At 45.1% G+C, this 23,823-nt stretch overlaps 1 protein-coding gene across 1 annotated transcript in view; it reads left to right on the forward strand.

Moving 5' to 3' along the window:
* The window catches only part of RPE65 (retinoid isomerohydrolase RPE65), a 53,911-nt gene extending 41,045 nt beyond the window's left edge, over nt 1–12,866 (forward strand). The window contains exons 10-14 of the mRNA XM_073593763.1: nt 4,570–4,699; nt 5,369–5,483; nt 9,188–9,282; nt 9,367–9,478; nt 12,042–12,866. Coding sequence (XP_073449864.1) covers nt 4,570–4,699; nt 5,369–5,483; nt 9,188–9,282; nt 9,367–9,478; nt 12,042–12,193 — 604 coding nt within the window. The 3' untranslated portion in view covers nt 12,194–12,866. The remainder of the gene's footprint in view (nt 1–4,569; nt 4,700–5,368; nt 5,484–9,187; nt 9,283–9,366; nt 9,479–12,041) is intronic.
* Nucleotides 12,867–23,823: the final 10,957 nt, after the last annotated feature.

Raw genomic sequence — 23,823 nt, forward strand, 5'->3', positions numbered from 1 at the left:
TGTAGAGGACACTGGTACACAATCCCCATGTAGAGGACACCAGTACACAATCCCCATGTAGAGGACACCGGTACACAATCCCCACGTAGAGGGCACCAGTACACAATCCCCATGTAGAGGACACCGGTACACAATCGCCATTTAGAGGATACCGGTACACAATCGCCATGTAGAGGGCACCAGTACACAATCCCCATGTAGAGGACACCGGTACACAATTGCCATTTAGAGGATACCGGTACACAATCCCCATGTAGAGGGCACCAGTACACAATCCCCATGTAGAGGACACCGGTACACAATCACCATTTAGAGGATACCGGTACACAATCCCCATGTAGAGGATACCGGTACACAATCCCCATGTAGAGGACACCGGTACACAATCCTAATGTAGAGGACACCGGTACACAATCCCCATGTAGAGGATACCGGTACACAATCCCCATGTAGAGGACACCAGTACACAATCCCCATGTAGAGGACACCAGTACACAATCCCCATGTAGAGGACACCAGTACACAATCCCCATGTAGAGGACACCAGTACACAATCCCCATGTAGAGGGCACCAGTACACAATTGCCATGTAGAGGACACCGGTACACAATTGCCATTTAGAGGATACCGGTACACAATCCCCATGTAGAGGGCACCAGTACACAATCCCCATGTAGAGGACACCGGTACACAATCCCCATGTAGAGGATACCGGTACACAATCCCCATGTAGAGGATACCGGTACACAATCCCCATGTAGAGGACACCGGTACACAATCCCCATGTAGAGGACACCGGTACACAATCCCCATGTAGAGGATACCGGTACACAATCCCCATGTAGAGGACACCAGTACACAATCCCCATGTAGAGGACACCAGTACACAATCCCCATGTAGAGGACACCAGTACACAATCCCCATGTAGAGGATACCGGTACACAATCCCCATGTAGAAGACACCAGTACACAATCCCCATGTAGAGGACACCGGTACACAATCCCCATGTAGAGGACACCGGTACACAATCCCCATGTAGGGGACACCGGTACACAATCCCCATGTAGAAGACACCGGTACACAATCCCCATGTAGAGGACACCGTTACACAATCCCCATGTAGAGGACACCGGTACACAATCCCCATGTAGAGAACGCCGGTACACAATCCCCATGTAGAGGACACCGGTACACAGTCCCCATGTAGAGGACGCCGGTACACAATCCCCACGTAGAGGACACCAGTACACAATCCCCATGTAGAGGACGCCAGTACACAATCCCTACGTAGAGGACACCGGTACACAATCCCCATGTAGAGGACGCCAGTACACAATCCCCATGTAGAGGACGCCAGTACACAATCCCCATGTAGAGGACACCGGTACACAATCCCCATGTAGAGGACACCAGTACACAATCCCCATGTAGAGAACGCCAGTACACAATCCCCATGTAGAGGACACCGGTACACAATCCCTGTGTAGAGGACACCGGTACACAATCCCCATGTAGAAGACACCGGTACACAATCCCCATGTAGAGGACACCGTTACACAATCCCCATGTAGAGGACTCCGGTACACAATCCCCATGTAGAGGACGCCAGTACACAATCCCCATGTAGAGGATGCCAGTACACAATCCCCATGTAGAGGACACCAGTACACAATCCCCATGTAGAGGACGCCGGTACACAATCCCCATGTAGAGGACGCCAGTACACAATCCCCATGTAGAGGACACCAGTACACAATCCCCATGTAGAGGACACCGGTACACAATCCCCGTGTAGAGGACACCGGTACACAATCCACATGTAGAAGACACCGGTACACAATCCCCATGTAGAGGACACCGTTACACAATCCCCATGTAGAGGACTCCGGTACACAATCCCCATGTAGAGGACGCCAGTACACAATCCCCATGTAGAGGACACCGGTACACAATCCCCATGTAGAGGACGCCGGTACACAATCCCCATGTAGAGGACACCGGTACACAATCCCCATGTAGAGGACGCCAGTACACAATCCCCATGTAGAGGACACCAGTACACAATCCCCATGTAGAGGACGCCGGTACACAATCCCCATGTAGAGGACACCAGTACACAATCCCCATGTTGGATCAGTTTATTTACCCAAGTAATTTCAGGACAGTGGTTATATTACTGGAGTCTAGTCAAAGCCAAACTGTCATCAGATCTTTTTTTCATTATAAACTATAACTAAAGGCAAACATTTTTTTAGTTCTGGATGGAATGGAGAGGGATTAGAACCCCTGTCAGTTTTTATTGCTGTATGTGCCCCCGTTAAGTAGATTCCCCCTTTCTATTAGTCCTGTTTACTATTATCATTGAAAGAGAAAGTAAAAGCAAATGCCACCTTTTGGGTTGTCCCCAGAACAGTAAGAGAGGGGAAATCTTCCAATGGGGAAACTAGTTCTGGTGACCTGTGGGTCCCCAAGGGAGTCTCCTAATTTGCAGGGATTTCCTCTCACTTCCTGTTTGGCTATGGGACAGGAAGCGAAAGAAAATCTCTTAAGAAAAATGTAAGGAAAGTGTATCGTCGCACGGAGTGGTGCCGTGGATACACGTAGAATAATGCTGTGCCACGTCCTAACAATTGCATATACCAAAAAAGAAAAGGAGAAGGGACTTATGGACTTTTTAGGCACCACAAAATTGTAAAATAAAAACTTCTTATTTTATTGATATCAAAAGACACGTAACAAAAGACGAAAATATTATTAAAAACACAACATATGCCTGTGCTTAGATAATTGCTATACAACACCATCTACAATGTAATACAACACCAAATCTCTGCTATGGGACATAGATGGCGAAAAAAAAGGTCTAAACCTTTTATTACTCTATCCAAAATGAAAAAAAAAAGTTTTGCGTATAGTTCTACTTCAAGTTAATATGTTCAAAGTGTATATACTGCACTATTGGTGTTATTGAGTGAAAACAAACCTGTGAAAGGAGAAAAGCAGCGACACAAACATGTGATACAATCATGTACAAAACTAAATAAATGGAAATAGTCGCGCTTAAAAAAAGGGCACACAATATGTAAATCAAAAAGCAAATACGATAAAAAACAGAAATATATATGAGATATAAATCCCATATAATAAGGATAATGCAATAGTGACACACACTACAAAGTCTCTGTGAAGTGAAAAAGTGAATAAAAATATCTTTATAGGGTATAGTCTCTCTAAAGATGGTAGGTATATCAGGTTTTGCGGTGATACAAATCTGAAGAGAAGGGGGAAGAGTTCTCAGAGTTTTCAACCACCACCAAGAGAAAGTGATAAATCCCTCTGTGGTGCGAGGGTCTGAAGAAATAAACAAACACTCTCACCAGAAGATGTGGACCTCCTATAGTAGCGAGGTCATATAAGCCAGCAGATATAGCCCTCTGCAGGGTCTGAGATGGATCCTGGACCGAGGTGTGTAGATGAGCCACGGATGTCCTGCTCAGTCAATGGCTACCATCCGCCCAATTTCATCCAAAGTGATTAATTCTCAAAATGAGCAAGGAGCAAATATAAAAAATAAAAGCTCCAATAGTGCGTTATTGTTTCAAACACTGCTCATTTATTATAAAAATGTTTTCCATAAAATTGTATAAAAACAGCATAAAAAGCACTTGCCAGCAATAAAATATCGAAAAAAACACCTGCACTTCCGGGTGTCACGTGAGGCGTGATGACGTCAGCGCGTAGCTCCGCCCGACATGTTTCGTAATACATGATGTCTTCCTGGTGCCCCAGTGCAGTAGTGTGAACCCAGCCTTAATCTTAGGACAAAGAAATACAAACTCTTTGGCAGGTAAAACAGCTGATAAGGCAGTACAGCCAGCCCTCCTGTACTGGTCCAAGGCCCCATCAGTTCAAAAGGGGGGACCCAGGCACCTGCTGAGCAGGAGGGACGGCGATACCGCCTTATTGTTGATACTTGTTACTCTTGTAGCAACACTGCTGGCTTCTACTTTTCTTTTCTCCTTCGAGCTGCGCTTCAGGGGGATTGGTTCTAGTATCTGCACCCCCTTCTCTTTGCTGTCTGGGACCCCTATGTGCCTCCCCTATAGTGCTACCGTCTTCCTCTCCCACTGGCAGCTGCTGAGGGCACACAGTGGGGTCATTTTAGGATGGTGAGAGGGGGAGCTCACCATCTGGAATGAACACACCTTTCCTGAATGAACACAGTGAGCGATCAGTGCCTATTGGGGGTGCACATTTAGCCTCTTTGCCAGCTGCATTAACCCAGCACCGCAATCACATGCCTTGCACAAGGTTGCGGGGCGCTTACAATGCAGCATTTTTCACTTGAATGGGTCTTGTTGGACAGGGGGTATATTCTCTGTCATGGCTGTGAAGCATAGCATCGTGGCTGTGGCCTTTTATATTTGATATTTTTTGGCGTGGGGGGGCCCTGTCAGGTAGGCCATACGGGACCCCTAGATTTCTATCAGCAGCTCTGCCAGACGGCATCATCCATTCTATAGCAGTTCTGAAAGTTGACCAAAATGTCTGGTTGTTTCTCTTGCAGCTTTGAGTTCATCTACAACTATCTGTATCTGGCCAACTTGCGTGAAAACTGGGAAGAGATTAAGAGGCTTGCGGACAAAGCGCCACAGCCGGAAGCACGCCGATATGTCCTGCCTCTCGATATCCAGAAGGTAGAGTATTCCAGAACAGCAGCTATTCCAGGAGCTAAACAAATAGAAGTGAGGCACTGGATTTAGATTAGCAGTAGATCCATCAGATTGTGACAAGGTACAGTGGCCCCCGGTGAGGCTGCTTTCAGCAAAAAACAGGGTGTTCCCCAAACAGAAGGCCCAGATTTGAAGATTCACATATACAAAGTCCAATGAGTAGACATGTGCACTGCCGAAAAATTTGTTTGTTTTCGTTCTCAATTCATTCAGGGTTTTTTTGGGTGTTTTTTCATTTTTCGGGTCATTCGTTAAGATCGCAATTTGTAAATTAAAAAAAAAATCATAGATTCAAAATAATTCGTAAATTCGAAACTTGAACTTTAAACACCCGAAAATTCAAAAATCTGAAATAATAACTAACTAATATTCAAAAGAAGGCAAAAAGTTCCAAGAAAATAGGTCCTTTCCAGCTTAAAAGGGTTGTAAAGGTAAAAGTTTTTTCACCTGAATGCATTCCATGCATTCAGGTGAAATCCTCATAGTGTGAAACTGCAAACTTTTTTTGGGGGACAATAAAATTGATTGATTATTAGGAGTTTTTTTTTTTTTTTCTGACTATAAAGTAAAGATTTATGCTATAGACCTCCTTTTCATATAACATCTTTACATTCTACTTTTTTTGATGCGCAGAATGATGTGGGAAAGAACTTGGTCAGTTTACCGTACACAACCGCCACAGCGACCCTGCGCAGCGATGACACCATCTGGCTGGAGCCCGAGGTTCTCTTCTCAGGGCCACGTCAAGGTTTGTGCTTTCTGTAATTATTACTATTTCACAGCATGGAACTTTAAATGGTAACGATATTCTTTGAACACGGTCAGCGTAAAGTGTATGTGAAGGCAAAACTTTTTTTCTTTTAGGATAGAGTAGGGAAGGGTTGGACCCTCTACCAAGTTGTTGCTGTCTCAATCCGCACTGGGGGGGAATCCACCCTCTTTATTTTTCCTGGTGGCCATTGTCACCAAAACAACCGGGACAAATGTTGTGGTAACAACTGTCTAAGCTTTGGGGAGATTGCCTCTTATTTCCTGTTACATCTCCAGGAGATTTCCTCTTATTTCCTGTTACATCTCCAGGAGATTTCCTCTTATTTCCTGTTACATCTCCAGGAGATTCCCTCTTATTTCCTGTTACATCTCCAGAAGATTCCCTCTTATTTCCTGTTACATCTCCAGAAGATTCCCTCTTATTTCCTGTTACATCTCCAGGAGATTTCCTCTTATTTCCTGTTACATCTCCAGGAGATTTCCTCTTATTTCCTGTTACATCTCCAGGACAGGAGGTGGAGGGAGATCTGCCCTGAGGGACACAGACAACAGAAAATCCTGATATATGGGCTTTAACCACTTGCTGCCCCTAGGATGTACCTGTACGTCTTTGGGTTTCAGTGGTTTTACTGGGGTCATAGTTGCAGCTGCAGTCATTTTACAAACTATTTTGATAGACTTGTAAATTCCATGTATAGTGGAACCTTGGTTTTTGAGTAACACGGTTAACGAGCGTTTTGAAAGACAAGCAACTTTTTTTTTTTTAATTCTGAATCGGTTTGTGAGTGTTGTCTCGCAAAACTAGCAGAATTCAAGCTAATGGGGTGTGCAGTACCGCATTTGGCCAGAGGTGCGGGGGCACCGGTGACACTCGGAATGGTTCAGAGCTGTTCGGAAATACTCGTAATCACTCGGAAATACTCTGAAACACTAGGAAATACTCAGTTCCCGAGTGTTTCCGAGCCTTTCCGAGTTCAGCTGAGCTGTCCCCGAGTATTTCCAAGGCTCTCCGGCGCCCCCCACCTCTGGCCACATGCGGTATTGCATGCAATAGAAGTCAACACAGAACGAATTATCTTCCTTTCCATTGACTTCTATGGGGAAACTTGCTTTGATATGCGAGTGCTTTGGATTACAAGAATTCTCCTGGAACGGATTATGCTCGTAATCCAAGGTTCCACTGTACTTGGGAGTATTTTCTGTCAACTGTGCTTCACAAGGGGTCTATTTATTAAAAAAACCTGCTGTGTGAATGTCTCAGCCTTCGCATGGCTGTCACAAATAATTCCTGTAATGTGTCTAACATTTCTCCATCTAGTGGTCATAAGGCAGTCTTTTGCTGATTTCTCCATCTAGTGGTCATAAGGCAGTCTTTTGCTGATTGAGTCGTCTTTTAGGAAAATACCACATTATGGCCACTGGATGGAGCTGGGGATCATAGGAAATAAAACTATTAGACGGGTTGCTGGAATTATTCCCAATGTTGAGGCATTTGCACAGCAAATTTTTAATAAATAGACCCCTATGTGTTTGTTGTTTGTAAAAATATGTTTTTTTCCAGTAACTTTCCTTTGGATTTTGGTTTAGTTGATTTTAAGTGATCTAATTTTATTTTTTTAAAATTATTATACATACTCTACAACCCCATTGGGCAAAAATCTCTCTACCCTGTCCAGTCACTTGGGGTGTTTTCAGTCATTAAGCCGGCCATAGATGGATCGATACTCCTGCTGAATAGCCAAATTTCAATCCATCTATGGTCAGGTTGGTTGTATTGAAGTCGATCTATCGTTTTTTTTTCTTCTGTGCGATAACGGTCAGCGGCCATAGCTGCCAGCAGTGATCATTGTATTCTGAAGGTGGGGAAGGTTCCCTGCCAGTAGAACACAATTGCGCTGCAGGAGGAATTCCCCCATCAAAATGGACGGTGTTGATGGGGGAAAGTGAGCAATTTTTTTTCTTTCAACTTGTGGTCGAAGGAATGAAAATTGCATTAAGCATTGCTAGCCTTAGGCCGGCCACAGATGGTTCGAATCGTTTTTTGTTTTTTTCCCTTTTTTTGGGTCATTTGCTATGATCGAAATTCAGAAATTCGAAAATCCAAAAATAAGAAAGAAAATCCGAAAACTCAAAAGAATGAAAATTTGAAATAATAACTAACTAATAATAACAAACTATTAAATTATAAGAATTGGAATTTCCTTTCAAATTTGGCTGTTAGTGAATGTAACGAATACGAATTTATCTGAAGTTACGAATTATCCAAAATAACGAATGCTGCATCGAAACAAATGGAATGGAACTAATTATTAAAAGGTTTTTATTATTATTGTTATTATTTATTATCACTTAGTTACGTTCCATTCGTTTAGATACGGCATCTGTTATTTCGGATAAATCCGTATTCGTTATGTTCACTAACAGCCAAATTTGAAAGGAAATTCCAATACCTATAATTTAATAGTTAGTTATTATTTCAGATTTTTGAATTTTCGAAAATCGGAAATTCGAAATCTGAAAATCCAAAAATCTGAAATAATAACTAACTATTAAATTATAGGTATTGGAATTTCCTTTCAAATTTGGCTGTTAGTGAATGTAACGAATACGAATTTATCTGAAGTTACAAATTATCCAAAATAACGAATGCTGCATCTAAACAAATGGAATGGAACAAATTATTAATAATAATAAAATGTTTTTATTATTATTGTTATTTATTATTATTAATTAGTTACGTTCCATTCTTTTAGATACGGCATCCGTTATTTGGGATAATTCGTAACTTTGGATAAATTCGTATTAGTTACGTTCACTAACAGCCAAATTTGAAAGGAAATTCCAATACCTATCATTAAATAGTTAGCTATTATTTCAGATTTTTGAATTTTCGAAAATCGGAAATTCGAAATCTGAAAATTCAAAAATCTGAAATAATAACTATTAAATTATAGGTATTGGAATTTCCTTTCATATTTGGCTGTTAGTGAACGCAACGAATACGAATTTATCCAAAGTTACGAATTATCGGAAATAACAGATGCCGTATTTAAATGAATGGAACGTAACTAATTAATAATAATAAATAACAATAATAATAAAAACTTTTTATTATTATTATTTAATATTAATTTGTTCCATTCCATTTGTTTAGATGCGGCATTCGTTATTCTGGATAATTTGTAACGGATAAATTCATATTCGTTACGTTCACTAACAGCCAAATTTGAACGGAAATTCCAATACCTATAATTTAATAGTTAATTATTATTTCAGATTTTTGAATTTTCGAACTTCAAATTTCTGATTTCCGATTTTCCAATTTACAAATTTAACACATTTTTCCAAATATTCATAAACGGGTTTTCGTTGATTTGGATATTTCCGAAAGGAACTAATTTGTTGAAATTCATTAAAAGAATTCGGGAACTAAACGAATTGCACGTGTCTACCGTCTATGGCCTGCCTTAGACAGGACAGCTTGCCTATTGTATTACAGTGAGACAGACCCCCGTCTGAGTGAGTGAGATGAGATGATCTGCAAGACTTGATTGCTGTGCAGTACTCCTGAGAAGGAAGCAGAGGCCGTGTATGTCATGAAAAAAAACATGGCTGCCTTTATATGAAATGTATTCCTTTTATTACTACAACTCCCTCTGAATGCTATGATTATCTTTACAGCCTTTGAATTCCCACAGATAAATTATAAGAAGTACGCTGGAAAAGATTATTCATTCGCCTACGCACTGGGTCTGAACAATTTCATTCCGGACCGGGTAAGCGTCACTCATCACTGCCCCCGCCTTGTAGGCCCCGCCTCCGCGGAGCTCAGCTAACAGGATTTTATTATGTTGTTGCAGCTCACTAAACTGAATGTCAAAACCAAAGAAACTTGGGTATGGCAAGAGCCAAACACCTACCCCTCCGAGCCGATATTTGTAGAATCGCCAGATGCCACAGAGGAGGACGACGGTAATAATGAACAACAAAACAAAAACTGTATATTATAATAAGATTTGTAGATGTGATCTATAAAATGAAAGCAATTTATGGGGTTCGTCACTAAAAACTGAGCTCCGTCCTTCCCTGCAGTTTTGCACAATTATAGCGGCTCTTCTCCTGTACGGATATGACGTGTTCTTATCTCACAATGTGCATTAGAAGCTGCAGCAAGTCAGATGGATCCCCCAATCATTTCCTGCCTGGAGGACACCCGGCATCATCTAGGTCTAGTTTTGGTCCCCGGCAGCCAGACAAGCCCCTGGCCCCGCCCCTTTCATTCTTTGGATTTCAGTTCTTTCAGGGCCAGTTCACACCAGAGAAAACGCAGTCCGGATGCGTTCCAGATGCTTTTCTGCATGCGCGTTTGACACGTTTTAGATGCATTCCAGTGCGTTTTTGGTGCGTTTTTGATGCAGTCCAGTGCATTTTACCCCTCTTTTTTTCTGAGCTTTAAATGAGGGCCGGTTCACACCACAAAAACGCACTCCAGATCCATTTCTGCATGCGCATTTTTAATGTGTTTCCAGGTGCTTTTTTTCTTCTTTTTTCCTGAACTTTATTTTTCACTATACTAGGGTCCAGTGCGTTTTTAATGCGCTTTACTGCATTCCAGTACAGTCCAGTGCAGGAAAAATGCAGCATGTTCTTTTTTTTCTGGAACTGACTGCACTGGTGTGAACTATGTCATTAGAAACCATAAAACCTACTTTCCATGTATTTTTGATACAGAACAAAAATGCACTGGACTGCATGTAGTGTGAACTAGCCCTAAGAACATGTGTGTTCCAGTGCATATTTAGGTGCGTTCAGGTGCATTCCAGTGCATTTTTCATGCTCTTCACAGCGTTCGAGTACAGTCCAGTGCAGTAAAAATGCAGCGTGTTCAACTTTTTCTGGAACACACTGGAATTGCAAGCACTGGTGCGAACTATACCACTGAAAACCAAATAACCTACTTTCTACGCGTTATTGATGCAGAAAAAAAAAAAAATGCACTGGACTGCATGTGGTGTGAACTGGCCTTCAATCATGGAGGCTCAGTTTCACCTGTGGCCGTTACCTGGACACGCCCACTCCTCCAGACTGACACTTTCCCATCAAGGTGTTTTATTTGCCTACCGGGCACTTTCACCCCCTTCCTGCCCAGGCCAATTTTCAGCTTTCAGCGCTGAATGACAATTGCGCGGTCATGTTACACTGTACCCATGTGAGATTTTTATCATTTTTTTTTAGACAGATCAAGCTTTCTTTTGGTGGTATTTAATCACCGCTGGGTTTTTTTTTTTATCTTGCTAAACAAACGAAGACCCAAAAACTTGGAAAAAAAAAGTTTTTCTTTGTTATAAAATTTTCTAAATAAATAATTTTTCTCCTTCACTGATGGGCACTGACAGGCACTGATTGGCAGCCTTTGTGGGCACTGTTGGGGCTGCACTGATCGATGCCCTGATTATCAGTGTGGACGTCCCCTGTGTGGATTTGCCAGTTATCAGCTCTCCTCTCCTCAAGCGCTGTCAGCATGAGGAGAGGATTGCCGATAACTGGCAAATCCTGTTTACACTGTGATTGGACACAGCTGGTCCCATGGTGCAGAATGCCCCCAAGGCTCTGATCTATCAGCAGATGGATTGGGGACAGTGGAAGGGGAGGATCAGAGAAGACAGGATCCAACAGCCTTTTTACACAATGCAGAGGATTAACCCCTGAGGTAAAAATATTAAAAGCCAGCAGCTACAAATACTGCAACTGCTGACTTTTAATAAATGGACACTTACCTGTCCCAGGGTCCAGCGATGTCGGCAGCCGAAGCCAATCGATCGCTCGTCTCTCGGCTGCCCCCACCACCATCCTCGCTCAGGGAATCTGGAAGTGAAGCGTTGCGGCTTCACTGCCCTGTTCCCTACTGTGCGAGTCCCGCTGCGCGTCTTCACAGGTCCCTGTTGTGTTGTGGGAACTGTGTGTTTCCCAGAACACAACGGGAGGGGGGGTGGGCATTTGCGGCTAGGTATTCCCAGAAGTGGGTGCAGATACCTGTATTAGACAGGTATCTGCACCCCCCTCCCCCCTGAAAGGTGCCAATTGTGGCACCGGAGGGGGGAGGGGAGGAATCCGATGAGCGGAAGTTCCACTTTAGGGTGAAACTCCGCTTTAAGTGCAAAAAAAAAACTCTTGATCCTGCCAGAAATCTAGTGAACTGACAACTTCCTCTGCTCTCTGTACTAAGTGTTATCAGTTACATTGTTCCCAATCCTCTCTGTAAGCTACAGAACACCTCCCCCACATGTAGCGGTGATGGTGATATGGGGAGGAGTTCTGTAGTCCTGCATTATAGCAACAGTGCTGCTCCTCTATAGATACAGTATAACGAGTGAGCATTGTCGCTGTAGGATATGAAGTGTGTTACTGGCAGGATCATATTTGTTCTTGGGTTTGCATACAATTCGATTTTGCTTTTTTTTTTTTTTTTTTTATTACATCTTTGATCTAATTGAATTTATTACATTATTTTTTTTTTATTATTATTATTTGGAAGGTGTGTTGCTCAGCATCGCCGTTTGCCCAGGTGTGGGGCACAAACCGTCTTTCATGCTGATTTTGGACGCCAAAGACATGAGTGAAATCGCCAGAGCCGAAGTCGACATCAACATTCCCGTCACGTTTCACGGGATGTTCAAGAAACCCTAAAACGCACGATAACATCAAAGGGTCCATTTTTAAATGTCCCCCTCCCCCAATATTCACCCAACTTTCACACATTCTTGGGTGAATATTGTGTGAATTCTAGTAAAAAACATTTATAAGCAGACCCCGCCCCCAGAGTTAAATGTTTGTTTCTCCGGTGAAATACTGTACAATGGATGGTGCCTCTAAGTACAACAGTCCTGGCTACACATGGCACCCAATCAGAGTCTCCCTTTCCCACCGTGAAAGAATATGATTGGTATGGAGAACACAAATTGATCCTTTTTGTTTTTTAAATCAATTTTTTTAACAAACAAACAAACAAAACAAAACACTACAAGACATCATACACACTGAAGCCAAAATATAATAATACAATTTCAAAATCTGGTCTATCAATTATTAATCAATCCAAAAAAAAAAAAAAAATATTGGTCCTTAATGGAGCCTGTTGCATCATGTTTGTGAATGTGTACAGCTCGGTGTAATGAGACCCACCGACACTCTCAGCGTCTTCTTATGGGATGAGAAGTCAAGCTCAGGGTGTAATAATGACAAGCAGAAAAAAAATGTATCCAACCTGCGTAGTCCAGCACAGAAATGAAAACGCACCTGGTGCCCGATAATGTTATTTAGTTACATTTTTCTTTTGTCAATAAAGTTATTTTATATATCACTCAACGAACTTTTACTGTCAATAAAAACTCACAAGCGTGTCTATAGTAGAGTCTGATGGGCAAACAGCGCCCCCTGCTGACAGGATTACGCCATTCAGGAAATATTTTAAACCATTTAACCATAAAAGCTATGTTCATGTTTTAGGGTAAGTTCAGGTGCAGGGCTGCGATCGCACGCTTTCACACACCCGCATATAAGGCACGCTGCTGTTAGCAGAGGCGCTTGACTGCCATTAACCACATGAAGAGCCAGGACTTCTTTGGCACTTTTTGTTTACACGTTTAAAGCGTAACTCCACTTTTGTTGAGGAAAAAAAACATTCCCCCTTGGGTGATCTGTGTACATTGCAAGGATTATATCGGCGATACCTAACATGTGTGGTGCGAACACAGTTAACATATGTGTGCGTGGCTTATGTATGCGTTCTCTTCTGCACAAGAGCATGGAGGGGCGGGGGGGCTTTACATAGTTAGTCAGGTTGAAAGAAGACACAAGTCCATCTAGTTCAACCCAAAAAAAAAAACCATACAATCCTGTATAAACAATCCTTCACCCACAGTTGATTCAGAGGAAGGTGAAAACCCCCCAGCATAGCATGATCCAATTTGACCCAGCAGGGGGAAAATTCCTTCCTGATCCCCCGAGAGGCAATCGGATTTTCCCCGGATCAACTCTACCTATAAATGTTACTAAAATGTAAAGAGAGAAATTGCGCTAAGTGTGTGATAAATAGAAAAGTGTGTGATAAATAGAAAAGTATATAAATTACAAAAAATTAAACCGTGAAGGATATCCTGCTGCTAAGCACTATAACCCTGATATGGGGCACAAAGAGATAAATGTATATATAAAAGTGCAGCGCTGGATAATAAACCAAAGATTTACCAAGTGAACATAATATATATGTTTGCACTAAAGTGAAATATGTGTCATAATCAAAAATGTACAGTGAAAAAAAAAAAAATCAGGTGAAAAAAATCAGATGAAAAAAAAAGAAAAGACCATACATAGAATTAATGTGATTCTCAGCTTGTGCTTACAAAGTAGTGCTGAAATCGTGTCTATATTATTCAGGTACGATTTGCATGCTACTTGAGGGTTTAACATTGAGGTCTATGGAGTACAAATCGCATGGAAGTTGGACCAAAGTAGTGCAGGGACTACTTTCAAGTCGGCACGACTTAAAGTCGTGCCAATATGAATGGTAGTCATTGAAAAGCATGGAGAATGACTTGTCATACGATTTTGCAGTACAAAATTGTGGGGCAAGTCGTATAAGGCCCCTTTCACACTTATACGACTTCAAAGTCGCACGATTTTACCGCGATTTCGCGGCGGCTATTTTGCCGCGATTTTGGAGCAGTACTACTTTGTACGACTTTGGCATTAACAAATGAAAACATACAGTAGTTGGTATGAATCATGAGGGGGAACTCCGCGACAAATTTTGAATAAAAAACGACATGGGTTCCCCCCAGGGGCATACCAGGCCCTTAGGTCTGGTATGGATTGTAAGGGGAACCCCCCTACGCCGAAAAATCGGCGTGGGGGTCCCCCCAAAATCCATACCAGACCCTTATCCGAGCAGGCAGCCCGGCCGGTCAGGAATGGGGGTGGGGACGAGCGAGGGCCCCCCCCCCTCCTGGACCGTACCAGGCCGCATGCCCTCAACATGGGGGGGTGGGTGCCTTGGGGCAGGGGAGCGCCCTGCACCCCCCCCACCCCAAAGCACCTTGTCCCCATGTTGATGAGGAGAAGGGCCTCTTCCCGACAACCCTGGCCGTTGGTTGTCGGGGTCTGCGGGCGGGAGGCTTATCGGAATCCGGGAGCCCCCTTTAATAAGGGGGCCCCCAGATCCCGGCCCCCCACCCTTTGTGAATGAGTATGGGGTACATTGTAGCCCTACCCATTCACCTAGGGAAAAAAAGTGTCAATGAAAAAACAGTACACAGGTTTTTAAAGTAATTTATTAGGCAGCTCCGGGATCTTCTTCCGACTTCTGGGTCTTCTTCCGACTTCGAGGGTCTCTCTGGCGTCTCCTCCCGGTGTCCTGATCTTCTGCCGGCTCCTCCGCTATCTTCTGCCGCTCTTTTGCTAGCGGTGGCCCGGACTTCTGCCTTCTTGTCTTTTTCCCTCTTCTCTTCTTCCGATGTTGATACGACGCTCTCTCCCGCTGGAATGCTGTGTGCGAGCCGCGCAATCACTTATATAGGCGGTGACCCCACCCCCTTATGAGGTCACAGTCCCGGGGCATGCTGGGACTGTGCCGTCATAAGGGGGCGTGGTCAACATCACCCGATGACCATGCCCTCTTATGACGGCACAGTTTCAGCATTCCCCCGGGACTGTCACCTCATAAGGGGACAGGGTCACCGCCTATATAAGTGATCGCGCGGCTCGTACACAGCATTCCAGCGGGAGAGAGCCTCGTGTCAACATCGGAAGAAGAGAAGAGGGGACAAGACAGCGCAGAAGACCGGGCCCCCGCTAGCAAAAGAGCGGGAGAAGATAGCGGAGGGGCCCGGCAGAAGAACTGGAATGAATGAATGAATGATTGATTTATAAAGCGCTGCAAATGCGAACTGAATCGCCTCAAGGCGCTGGATGCATTCTCTGATGTCAGCTTCTCAGAAAAGGAAGGTCTTTAGTTTTTTTCTGAAGGCCTGGTGGTTTTCTTCCATGCGGATGTTGGTAGGAAGAGCGTTCCATAGTTGAGGTCCTTGGACTGCGAATCTTCGTTCTCCCTTTGCTTTGTAGCGGTATTTGGGAATGGTAAGGAGGTTTTGGTTAGCTGATCGAAGACTGCGATTCGGTGTGTAGTGTTTTATTTTCTCGCTGAGATATGGTGGGGCGTTTCCTTGTACGCATTTGTGGGTGATGCAGAGGGTCTTGAATGTGATCCGTTTCTTTACGGTTAGCCAGTGTAGGCTCTTTAGGGAGGGGGAGATGGATTCCCAGGGTTTTTTTCCTGTTAACAGTCTTGCCGCCGTGTTTTGGATGAGTTGTAAGCGCGCAAGCTGATATTGGGGTAGTCCTACGTAGAGCGAATTTGCGTAGTTGAGTCGGGAATTGATGATTGTTCCCACAACTGCCGCTTTGTCCTCTTCTGGGATGAAGGGGATTAGTCTGCGTAGTTGGCGGAGGAGATGGTGGGATCCGCTCACCACTGATCCTATTTGTGCATCCATTGTCATTCCTGAGTCAAAAATGACTCCAAGACTCTTGACTTTGGTGCTTGGGGAGATGGTCTGTCCAAGGATGGTGGGAGGTGTCCATGTAGTCTTTATTTTGGAATTTTTGTTAGCTTGTAGGAGAAGTAGTTCTGTTTTTGATCCGTTGAGTTTGAGGGAGCTAGTGGTCATCCAGTCGTCTATTAAGGAGAGGCATTTCTGTAATTGCTGATGAAGGTCTTTTTGTCCATTGATACGAAGGTAGAGTTGGGTGTCGTCAGCGTATGAATGGAAACAAAGATCGGTTTTCCTGATGATATTGAGAAGTGGGCGGATGTATATGTTGAATAGTACTGGTGACAAGGGTGATCCTTGAGGGACTCCGCAGGAGACTGCCCGGGTTTCCGAGGTGAATCTACCTAGTTTCACTGTCTGGGAGCGATTCTCTAGGAAGGATGTAAACCATTTTAGAGCAGAACCTGTAGCTCCTACTACTTCAGCGAGGCGGACGAGTAAAGTATTGTGGTCTACTGTATCAAATGCTGCGCTGAGGTCTAACAGTACCAGGAGACTCTGTTCTCCGTCGTCTGCTGCTTCAAGGGCATCATCCCATATCTTCAGAAGTGCTGTTTCTGTGCCATGACCTGGGCGGAAGCCTGATTGCAGAGGGTCCAGGAGTTGGTGTGTGTCCAGGTGGCGTTGTAGCTGTTGTACTACTGCTTTCTCCATAATCTTGGAGATGGTGTTGAGGCTTGTTATTGGTCTGCGGCAGTTAGGGTCCTTAGGGTCGAGATTGGCTTTCTTTAGGAGAGGTTTGACGATGCCTTGCTTGAGGGAGGTTGGCACAGTCCCTTCTTTGAATGATTGATTTATGAGCTGTGTTAGGATAGGAGCCAAGATGTCGGAACATTCTTTAAGCAGTTTAGTGGGGATGATGTCGTTCGGTGATGTGCTGTCTCGAAGGCTTCTGATGATGTTTTTGGTTGTGTCTATGGTGATTGGAGACAAAATGAAATTCGGTGGTTGAGTGATGTTCGTGTCGATATCCTCTTTTTGGTTTGGTTCAGTGAGGATGATCGTTGTTTTCTGATGGATTGATTTCCGAATGTTGTCGATTTTGTCGATGAAGAAATCTGATCACTCATTGCAGAATTCTTGAGTATCGTTTCCTGGGGGCTCTAAGCAGGTCGGGTTCATAGACTGAGCCACTATTTTGAACAGTTCCCGCGGACGGTTTAAGGCGGATGAGATGGTGTCTGAGAAATGTTCTTTTTTGGCTTTGAAGATTGCCTTGTGGTATTTCCCCGTGAGTGCTTTGTAGTTAGCATGGTTTTCCTTGGTAGGATTTCTTCTCCATGCTCTTTCAGCTCTTCTACGTTCTTGCTTGAGTAGGGTGAGAGTACCATTGAACCAGCTTGAGTTTTTTTTGCGGATGAGTGTTCTGCGTTTTGGCGCCACGAAGTCTGCTGTTTGTAGTAATACATTGTTTAGGGAGTTGAGCGTTTGTTCTGTTGAGAGGTTTGAGTTTAGCAAAAGAATTTTGCTCGATAATGTAGTTTTGAAGAGATCAGAGTGAAGTTTCTTCTGAGATCTATTCCAGTGTGTTGCTGTTACGTGTTTCTGTTTTTGGAGGATGGTGTTAGTGGTGATTTTAAATTTGATAGCATGGTGGTCCGTCCATGGTAGTGGAGTGTTGTCAAAAACGTTGATGTCCATATTCTGTTTGAAGATGAGATCTAGGGTGTGTCCTGAACCATGCGTGGGAGAGTTTATCAGTTGTTGAAGACCAAGTTCTTCCATTTGGTTGACGCAGGCGGTTGCGGTGGGGTCTTGGGCAGAGTTTGCCCACAGGTTAAAATCCCCAAGTACCAGCAGGTTTTTGGTTTTCAAGGTGTGCATCGAGAAGAATTCAGTGAGCGGCGTGAGGAGATTGGTCTTTGGTCCTGGTGGTCTGTAGCATAGTAGTATGTGAACGGTGTCTTGAGGTGTTGTTCGGAGGTGCAGTGAGAGTGTTTCCATGAAAGGCACTGAGTTCTGTACGTTTGGTTTGGTGAACCCAAGATGAGATTTGAAGATCACTGCTAGGCCTCCTCCTTTTTTTCCGATTCTATGCTCGGTTAGGATACTGTAGTTCTCGGGCACCAGTTCAGTTAGGATGGTGTTGCAGTCAGGTGTTAGCCAGCTTTCTGTAATGAAGAGGCAATCTAAGTTGTTTTCGATGACGAAATCGTGGATTTCAAGCCTATGCTTGACTGCAGATCTGGTGTTGATCAGGGCGCATGCTAGTTGTTGCGGTTGGATCGGTGTCTCCTTGCATTTCCTGGTTGATTGTGCGTTGGTTCTTAATAATTGTTCTTTTTTTAGTCTTTTCTGAGTGGCGATCGGTAAAGTTGCGGCGGTGTTTCTTAGCCTGTGGATGGTGTCTGCTGTGTATTTAAAGTTGCACATGATGAGGAGGATGGTGTTGCTAGTAGGGAAGGTATTCTGATGGTGGTAGTGATGTGGTGACGATCCACTTCCGGGGAGATGGAGGGGTCTGATGGCTACCCGCTGCTAATGGAGTGGTGTGGCGATGGGCTGGTGTGGGTGCGGAGGTACTTGAGGAGGTACGGCTGCCTAACCCCTAGTCGTTGATCCAGAGGAAGGCGAAAAACCCCTAGCTGCGAGCCAATAATGCAGCAGAGGAAAAAATTCCTTCCTGACCCCCCGAGGGGCGATCGGACTGGCCCCTGGATCAACTGATGAAGTACCCCTGGTGGCTTACCTGTAGGATGGTCCGGCGGACGAGGGGGGATCAGACACTACTTACTGGTAGGTGGTGCGGTGGCTGCGTCTAGGATGATTGATTTGGAGTAGCCTCTGGTGAGATCCCGGAGCCCTTGCAATGATGTTCAGTGAAGGCGGGAGGGGTGATTCGGGTGTGGAGGGGTGCGGGCTCTGTTGGACAAAAAAAGGGGAGGGGGGGGATGAGTGGCTGGCTGCAGGAAACCAAGCCGCAGCCGTGGTCTGTCCCACAGAATCTAGCGCTAGCCTATGGTGATTAGACTGCGGCTGCGGTGGTGACCCGGGGTGAGTGCCAGAAGGGGGGGGATGTGGGTCTAACTGGGGGGGTCCTGCTGGGCGCTGGTGGCCTCAGATGTTGCACCGAGGGTCTTCAGTAGCTGCACTGACAGCCTGGGTGTGCCAATATGGCCGCCGGTTAGGCCTGAGCTGCAGCTGGGCGGCGGTGGATGTACCAAGATGGCCGCCGGCCAGGCCCGAGCCGCGGACTTTCCTACGGTGGTCCCGGCCGTCCAGCGAAGGTGTGCGGGATGAGCCGGTGGTAGGTAAGCAAGGAGGTGGGGGGGCGCCCGCGGGCGGGCAGAACAGTCGATGAAGGGGGCAGTGAATTGCTGCCTGTTAGCAGCCGAGCTGGGCCGGAGCCGCGGAGTATCCTGTGCGGCCGGCCGGCTGGCTGAGGGCGGCGTCAGGGAGGGAGGAGCGGGAGGGGGGTCCGATGATAGTGCGGGGGGGGCAAGCCGGACCACGGAGCTGCCTGGCGGCCGGCCGGTAGGCTGGACGGGCGGGGGAACGAATGGAGGACCGACAAGAGCGGGGAGGGGGTCCCGGATGCAGCTGCAAGGGGGGCCGCTCGGACCCGCAAAGAGCCCCGAGCGGCCGGCCTGCAGCTATGTGGCGTGGGGGTGGAGGTGACAGATGGAGGGGAGCAGGTGGCTACCGCGGGGGGGTCAGGAAGAGTCAGGACCCAAGGATGGGAGGCCGAGTGGCCGGGCTGCTTACGAGCCGCTGCAGCAGAGGTCTGCTCTCTACAGTGTCAGCACTCAGACTGACAATCGCAGGTCCTCGTTGCTCCTCAAAAAGGAGACCGGGAGAAGAGGCCAAACACCGGGAGAAGAGGCCGGAGAGAGCGGAGAAGTCGGAAGAAGACCCCCAAAGTCGGAAGAAGACCCCCGGAGCTGCCTAATAAAATTACTTTTAAAACCTGTGTAGTGTTTTTTTATTGACACTTTTTTCCCTAGGTGGATGGGTAGGGGTACCATGTACCCCATACTCATTCACATCGGGCAGGGGGTCGGGATCTAGGGGCCCCCTTATTAAAAGGGGGCTCCCGGATTCCGATATGCCCTCCGCCTGCAGACCCCGACAACCAATGGCCAGGGTTGTCGGGAAGAGGCCCTTGTCCTCATCAACATGGGGACAAGGTGCTTTGGGGTGGGGGGGCCCGCAGGGCGCCCCCCTGCCCCAAAGCACCCACCCCCCCATGTTGAGGGCATGCGGCCTGGTACGGCTCAGGAGGGGGGGGCGCGCTCGCTCGTCCCCACCCCCTTTCCTGACCGGCCGGGCTGCGTGCTCGGATAAGGGTCTGGTATGGATTTTGGGGGGACCCCACGCCGATTTTTCGGCATGGGGGGGTTCCCCTTACAATCCATACCAGACCGAAGGGCCTGGTATGCCCCTGGGGGGGAACCCACTTCGTTTTTTACTTAAAATTTGGCGCGGAGTTCCCCCTCATGATTCATACCACCTACTGTATGTTTTCATTTGTTAATGCCAAAGTCGTACTGCTCCCAAATCGTGGTAAAATCACGGCAAAATCGCTGCCGTAAAATCGCGCGACTTTGAAGTCGTATAAGTGTGAAAGGGGCCTTATACGACTTGTCCCACGATTTTGTACTGCAAAATCGTATGACAAGTCATTCTCCATGATTTTCAATAACTACCATTCATATTGGCACGACTTTAAGTCGTGCCCGACTTCAAAGTAGTCCCTGCACTACTTTGGTCCAACTTCCATGCGATTTGTACTCCATAGACCTCAATGTTAAACCCTCAAGTAGCCTGCAAATCGTACCTGAATAATATAGACACGATTTCAGCACTACTTTGTAAGCACAAGCTGAGAATGGTTAATGCCAAAGTTGTGGCAAAGTCGTACAAAGTAGTACTGCTCCCAAATCGCAGCAAAATAGCGGGCCGCAAAATCGCGATAAAATCGCGTGACTTTGAAGTCGTACAAGTGTGAAAGGGGCCTTAGTAGAAACAGCAAGGACACTGTTAAGGATTCCCAGGTGACCAGCTGGCATCAGTAAGGAGTAACTTACATAGCTCACTTCCAGGAAATGAATGCTGCGCATCAATGGATGACCGAAGGGGCAAGAGCGCACCAATGGACGACCAATGAGACAGGAACTGCGCACCAATGGATAGCCACAACTGCAATCAGCATGTGGCCTGGAGCATGACCAAAAAAAGAAAAAGAACATCTCAGTTGTTTTAGTTTTAGTCGTATTTTAGTCGACTAAAATAATATTTATTTAGTCGACTAAAATGTTTTAGTCGTTTTAGTCGACGAAATTAACACTGCCTCCAAGAATTGGACCAATATATATATATATCCCTGTGAATAAATGACATAAACCGTTTCACTCACATATAAGAAAACTCATACAGCTCCACTTAAAGTGATTGTAAACCCTCACCTTGTAAAACAACCCATTCAGTGTAGAATAGAATTGGAAGGCAAAACATTTGTGTATAGATATAAAAAAAAAACATTATAAATACTTTTTGACATTTTTTTTTTTAATAAGTGATCACATTCCCTCGGTTCTCAGCTGCATACGAGCTGGGGGAGGAGACACAACAGCACAATGATCTTCTCAGTGAATAGCTGTGAGGGTGCGGGGGGAGGTCAGGACAAGTCTGATCATTGGAGGAGAGCACACAGAGTTCCCAGCACAGCCAGAAAACGGACGTTGCGCTCTCCTGCTTAGTGTGGTCGGTTTTTAATAGGAAAGCAGAGGGACTGGCAAGATCACCAGGGATTTCACACAAAGGAAGCAATACAAAGAGAACAGGAGACTTTTTCATACAAAGTACATGGTACAGCAGGCTCATATCAGCAGTGTTAATTTTGACATCAAATGTCGATTTCGTTTTTAGTCATAGTCTTTTGACTAAAATGCCATTTTATAGTCTTAGTCAGCTAAAATCTCCATTAAATTTTAGCCGACTAAATTCGAATGGGTTTAGTTAGTTACAGCGGTGTTCCAGAATGGGGGGAAAAAAATAAAAATAATTAGCAGCTACAAACACTGTAGCTGCTGACTTTTAATATAAGGACACTTGCCTGTCCAGGGAGCCCGCGATGTCAGCACCCCAGCCGATCTTCGGGTCGGCTTTTGGGTGCTGCCGCCATCTCCACTAAGGGAAACTGGCAGTGGAGCCTTTAGGCTTCACAGACGGTTCCCTACGGTGCATGCACGAAACACGCTGCGCTTTCTAATTGGCACGGCGGCGGAGGATGGAGGTCCCGTTCCCCCCTGAAAGGTGCCAAATGTGATATCGCGGGGGGAGGGAGGGAAGCAAATAAGCAGACGCAGAAGTTCCACTTTTGGGTGGAACTCCGCTTTAAATTGTAATGTATTATTTAAAGCGGAACCTTCAGTCATTTTTTCAACTTTTCATCTATTAAATCTTCTGGCCTTGTTGTTGTTTTAACTTTGGATAGTAAAACATTTTTTTTTCTGCCAGTAAATACCTTATACAGCCCACTTCCTGTATCATGCACAGCTCTCTCTCTCTCATGAGACTTTGCCAGGAAGGGAGGGGGGATGAATCATAAGAGGGCCAATGAGAGCTGCAGAGCTGGAGGTTTGCCTCTGTGTAAATCCAGGAAGTGAACAGGCAGCAGCTGAAGCTGCCCACAGTTAAAATGGTTGCAGTCAGACTCAGTGGAGGGAGATTTCTGCAGCATATTTGGCAAGTACAGAATCACAGTATATATAAAATAATATGCAAAGTGGTTGGAGGGAAGCTTCAGAATGGCAAAGACGTTATTACAAATTATGTGAGCAGACTGCAGTTCCTCTTTAAGCATTTCTCTAGAATTCCAAACTCATATACACCTGGAGTAAAAATCGAACATGTTGTTCTATGGTAATAAGGTTTGAACACGCACTACAGACACAGATTTAGCTGTTGTAATATATATAAACAGTGTTAATTTTGACGTCAAATTTCGATTTAATTTTAGTTGTGTTTTAGTCATTTGAATTGTTTTAGTCGTATTTTAGTCAACTAAAATAGTGTTAATTTTGCCACCGAAAATATTTTCATTAATGAGATTAATGCCCTGTACACACGATCGGACATCGATCGGACATTCCGACAACAAAATCCATGGATTTTTTCCGACGGATGTTGGCTCAAACTTGTCTTGCATACACAAAGTCACACACAGTTGTCGGAAAATCCGATCGTTCTGAACGCGGTGACGTAAAACACGTACGTCGGGAATAGCCAATAACACATATGACGGGGCAGTAGCCAATAGCTTTCGTCTCTTAATTTATCCTGAGCACGCGTGTGCGTTGGATTTGTGTACACACGATCGGAATTTAACTGATTGGATTTTGTTGTCGGGAAAATTTTATATCCTGCTCTCAAACTTCGTGTGTCGGAAATTCCGACGTAAAAATTCCGATGGAGCCCACACACGATCGGAATTTCGGACAAGACAATCCGATCGCACTTTTTCCGTCGGAAAATCCGACCGTGTGTACAGGGCATAGCACTGCAGATCAGGAATATGAAAAGTTGGGTTTGAATATTCTTTAAATCTGAATGGCCAAACTGCAAAACCCATTTTCACCAGCAGGGGCACATCAGGGATAGTGAGAGATGACAGCTCTGGTCTCAGACACACCACAGGTTGGGAGTGACCTGCACTGACGTGAAAGTTTTGCTCAGAATACAAATCCTTCTTAAATCTGTATGTAAAGA

The sequence above is a fragment of the Aquarana catesbeiana genome, linkage group LG07 (assembly GCF_042186555.1).
Source record: "Aquarana catesbeiana isolate 2022-GZ linkage group LG07, ASM4218655v1, whole genome shotgun sequence".
Taxonomy (NCBI): Eukaryota; Metazoa; Chordata; class Amphibia; order Anura; family Ranidae; genus Aquarana; species Aquarana catesbeiana.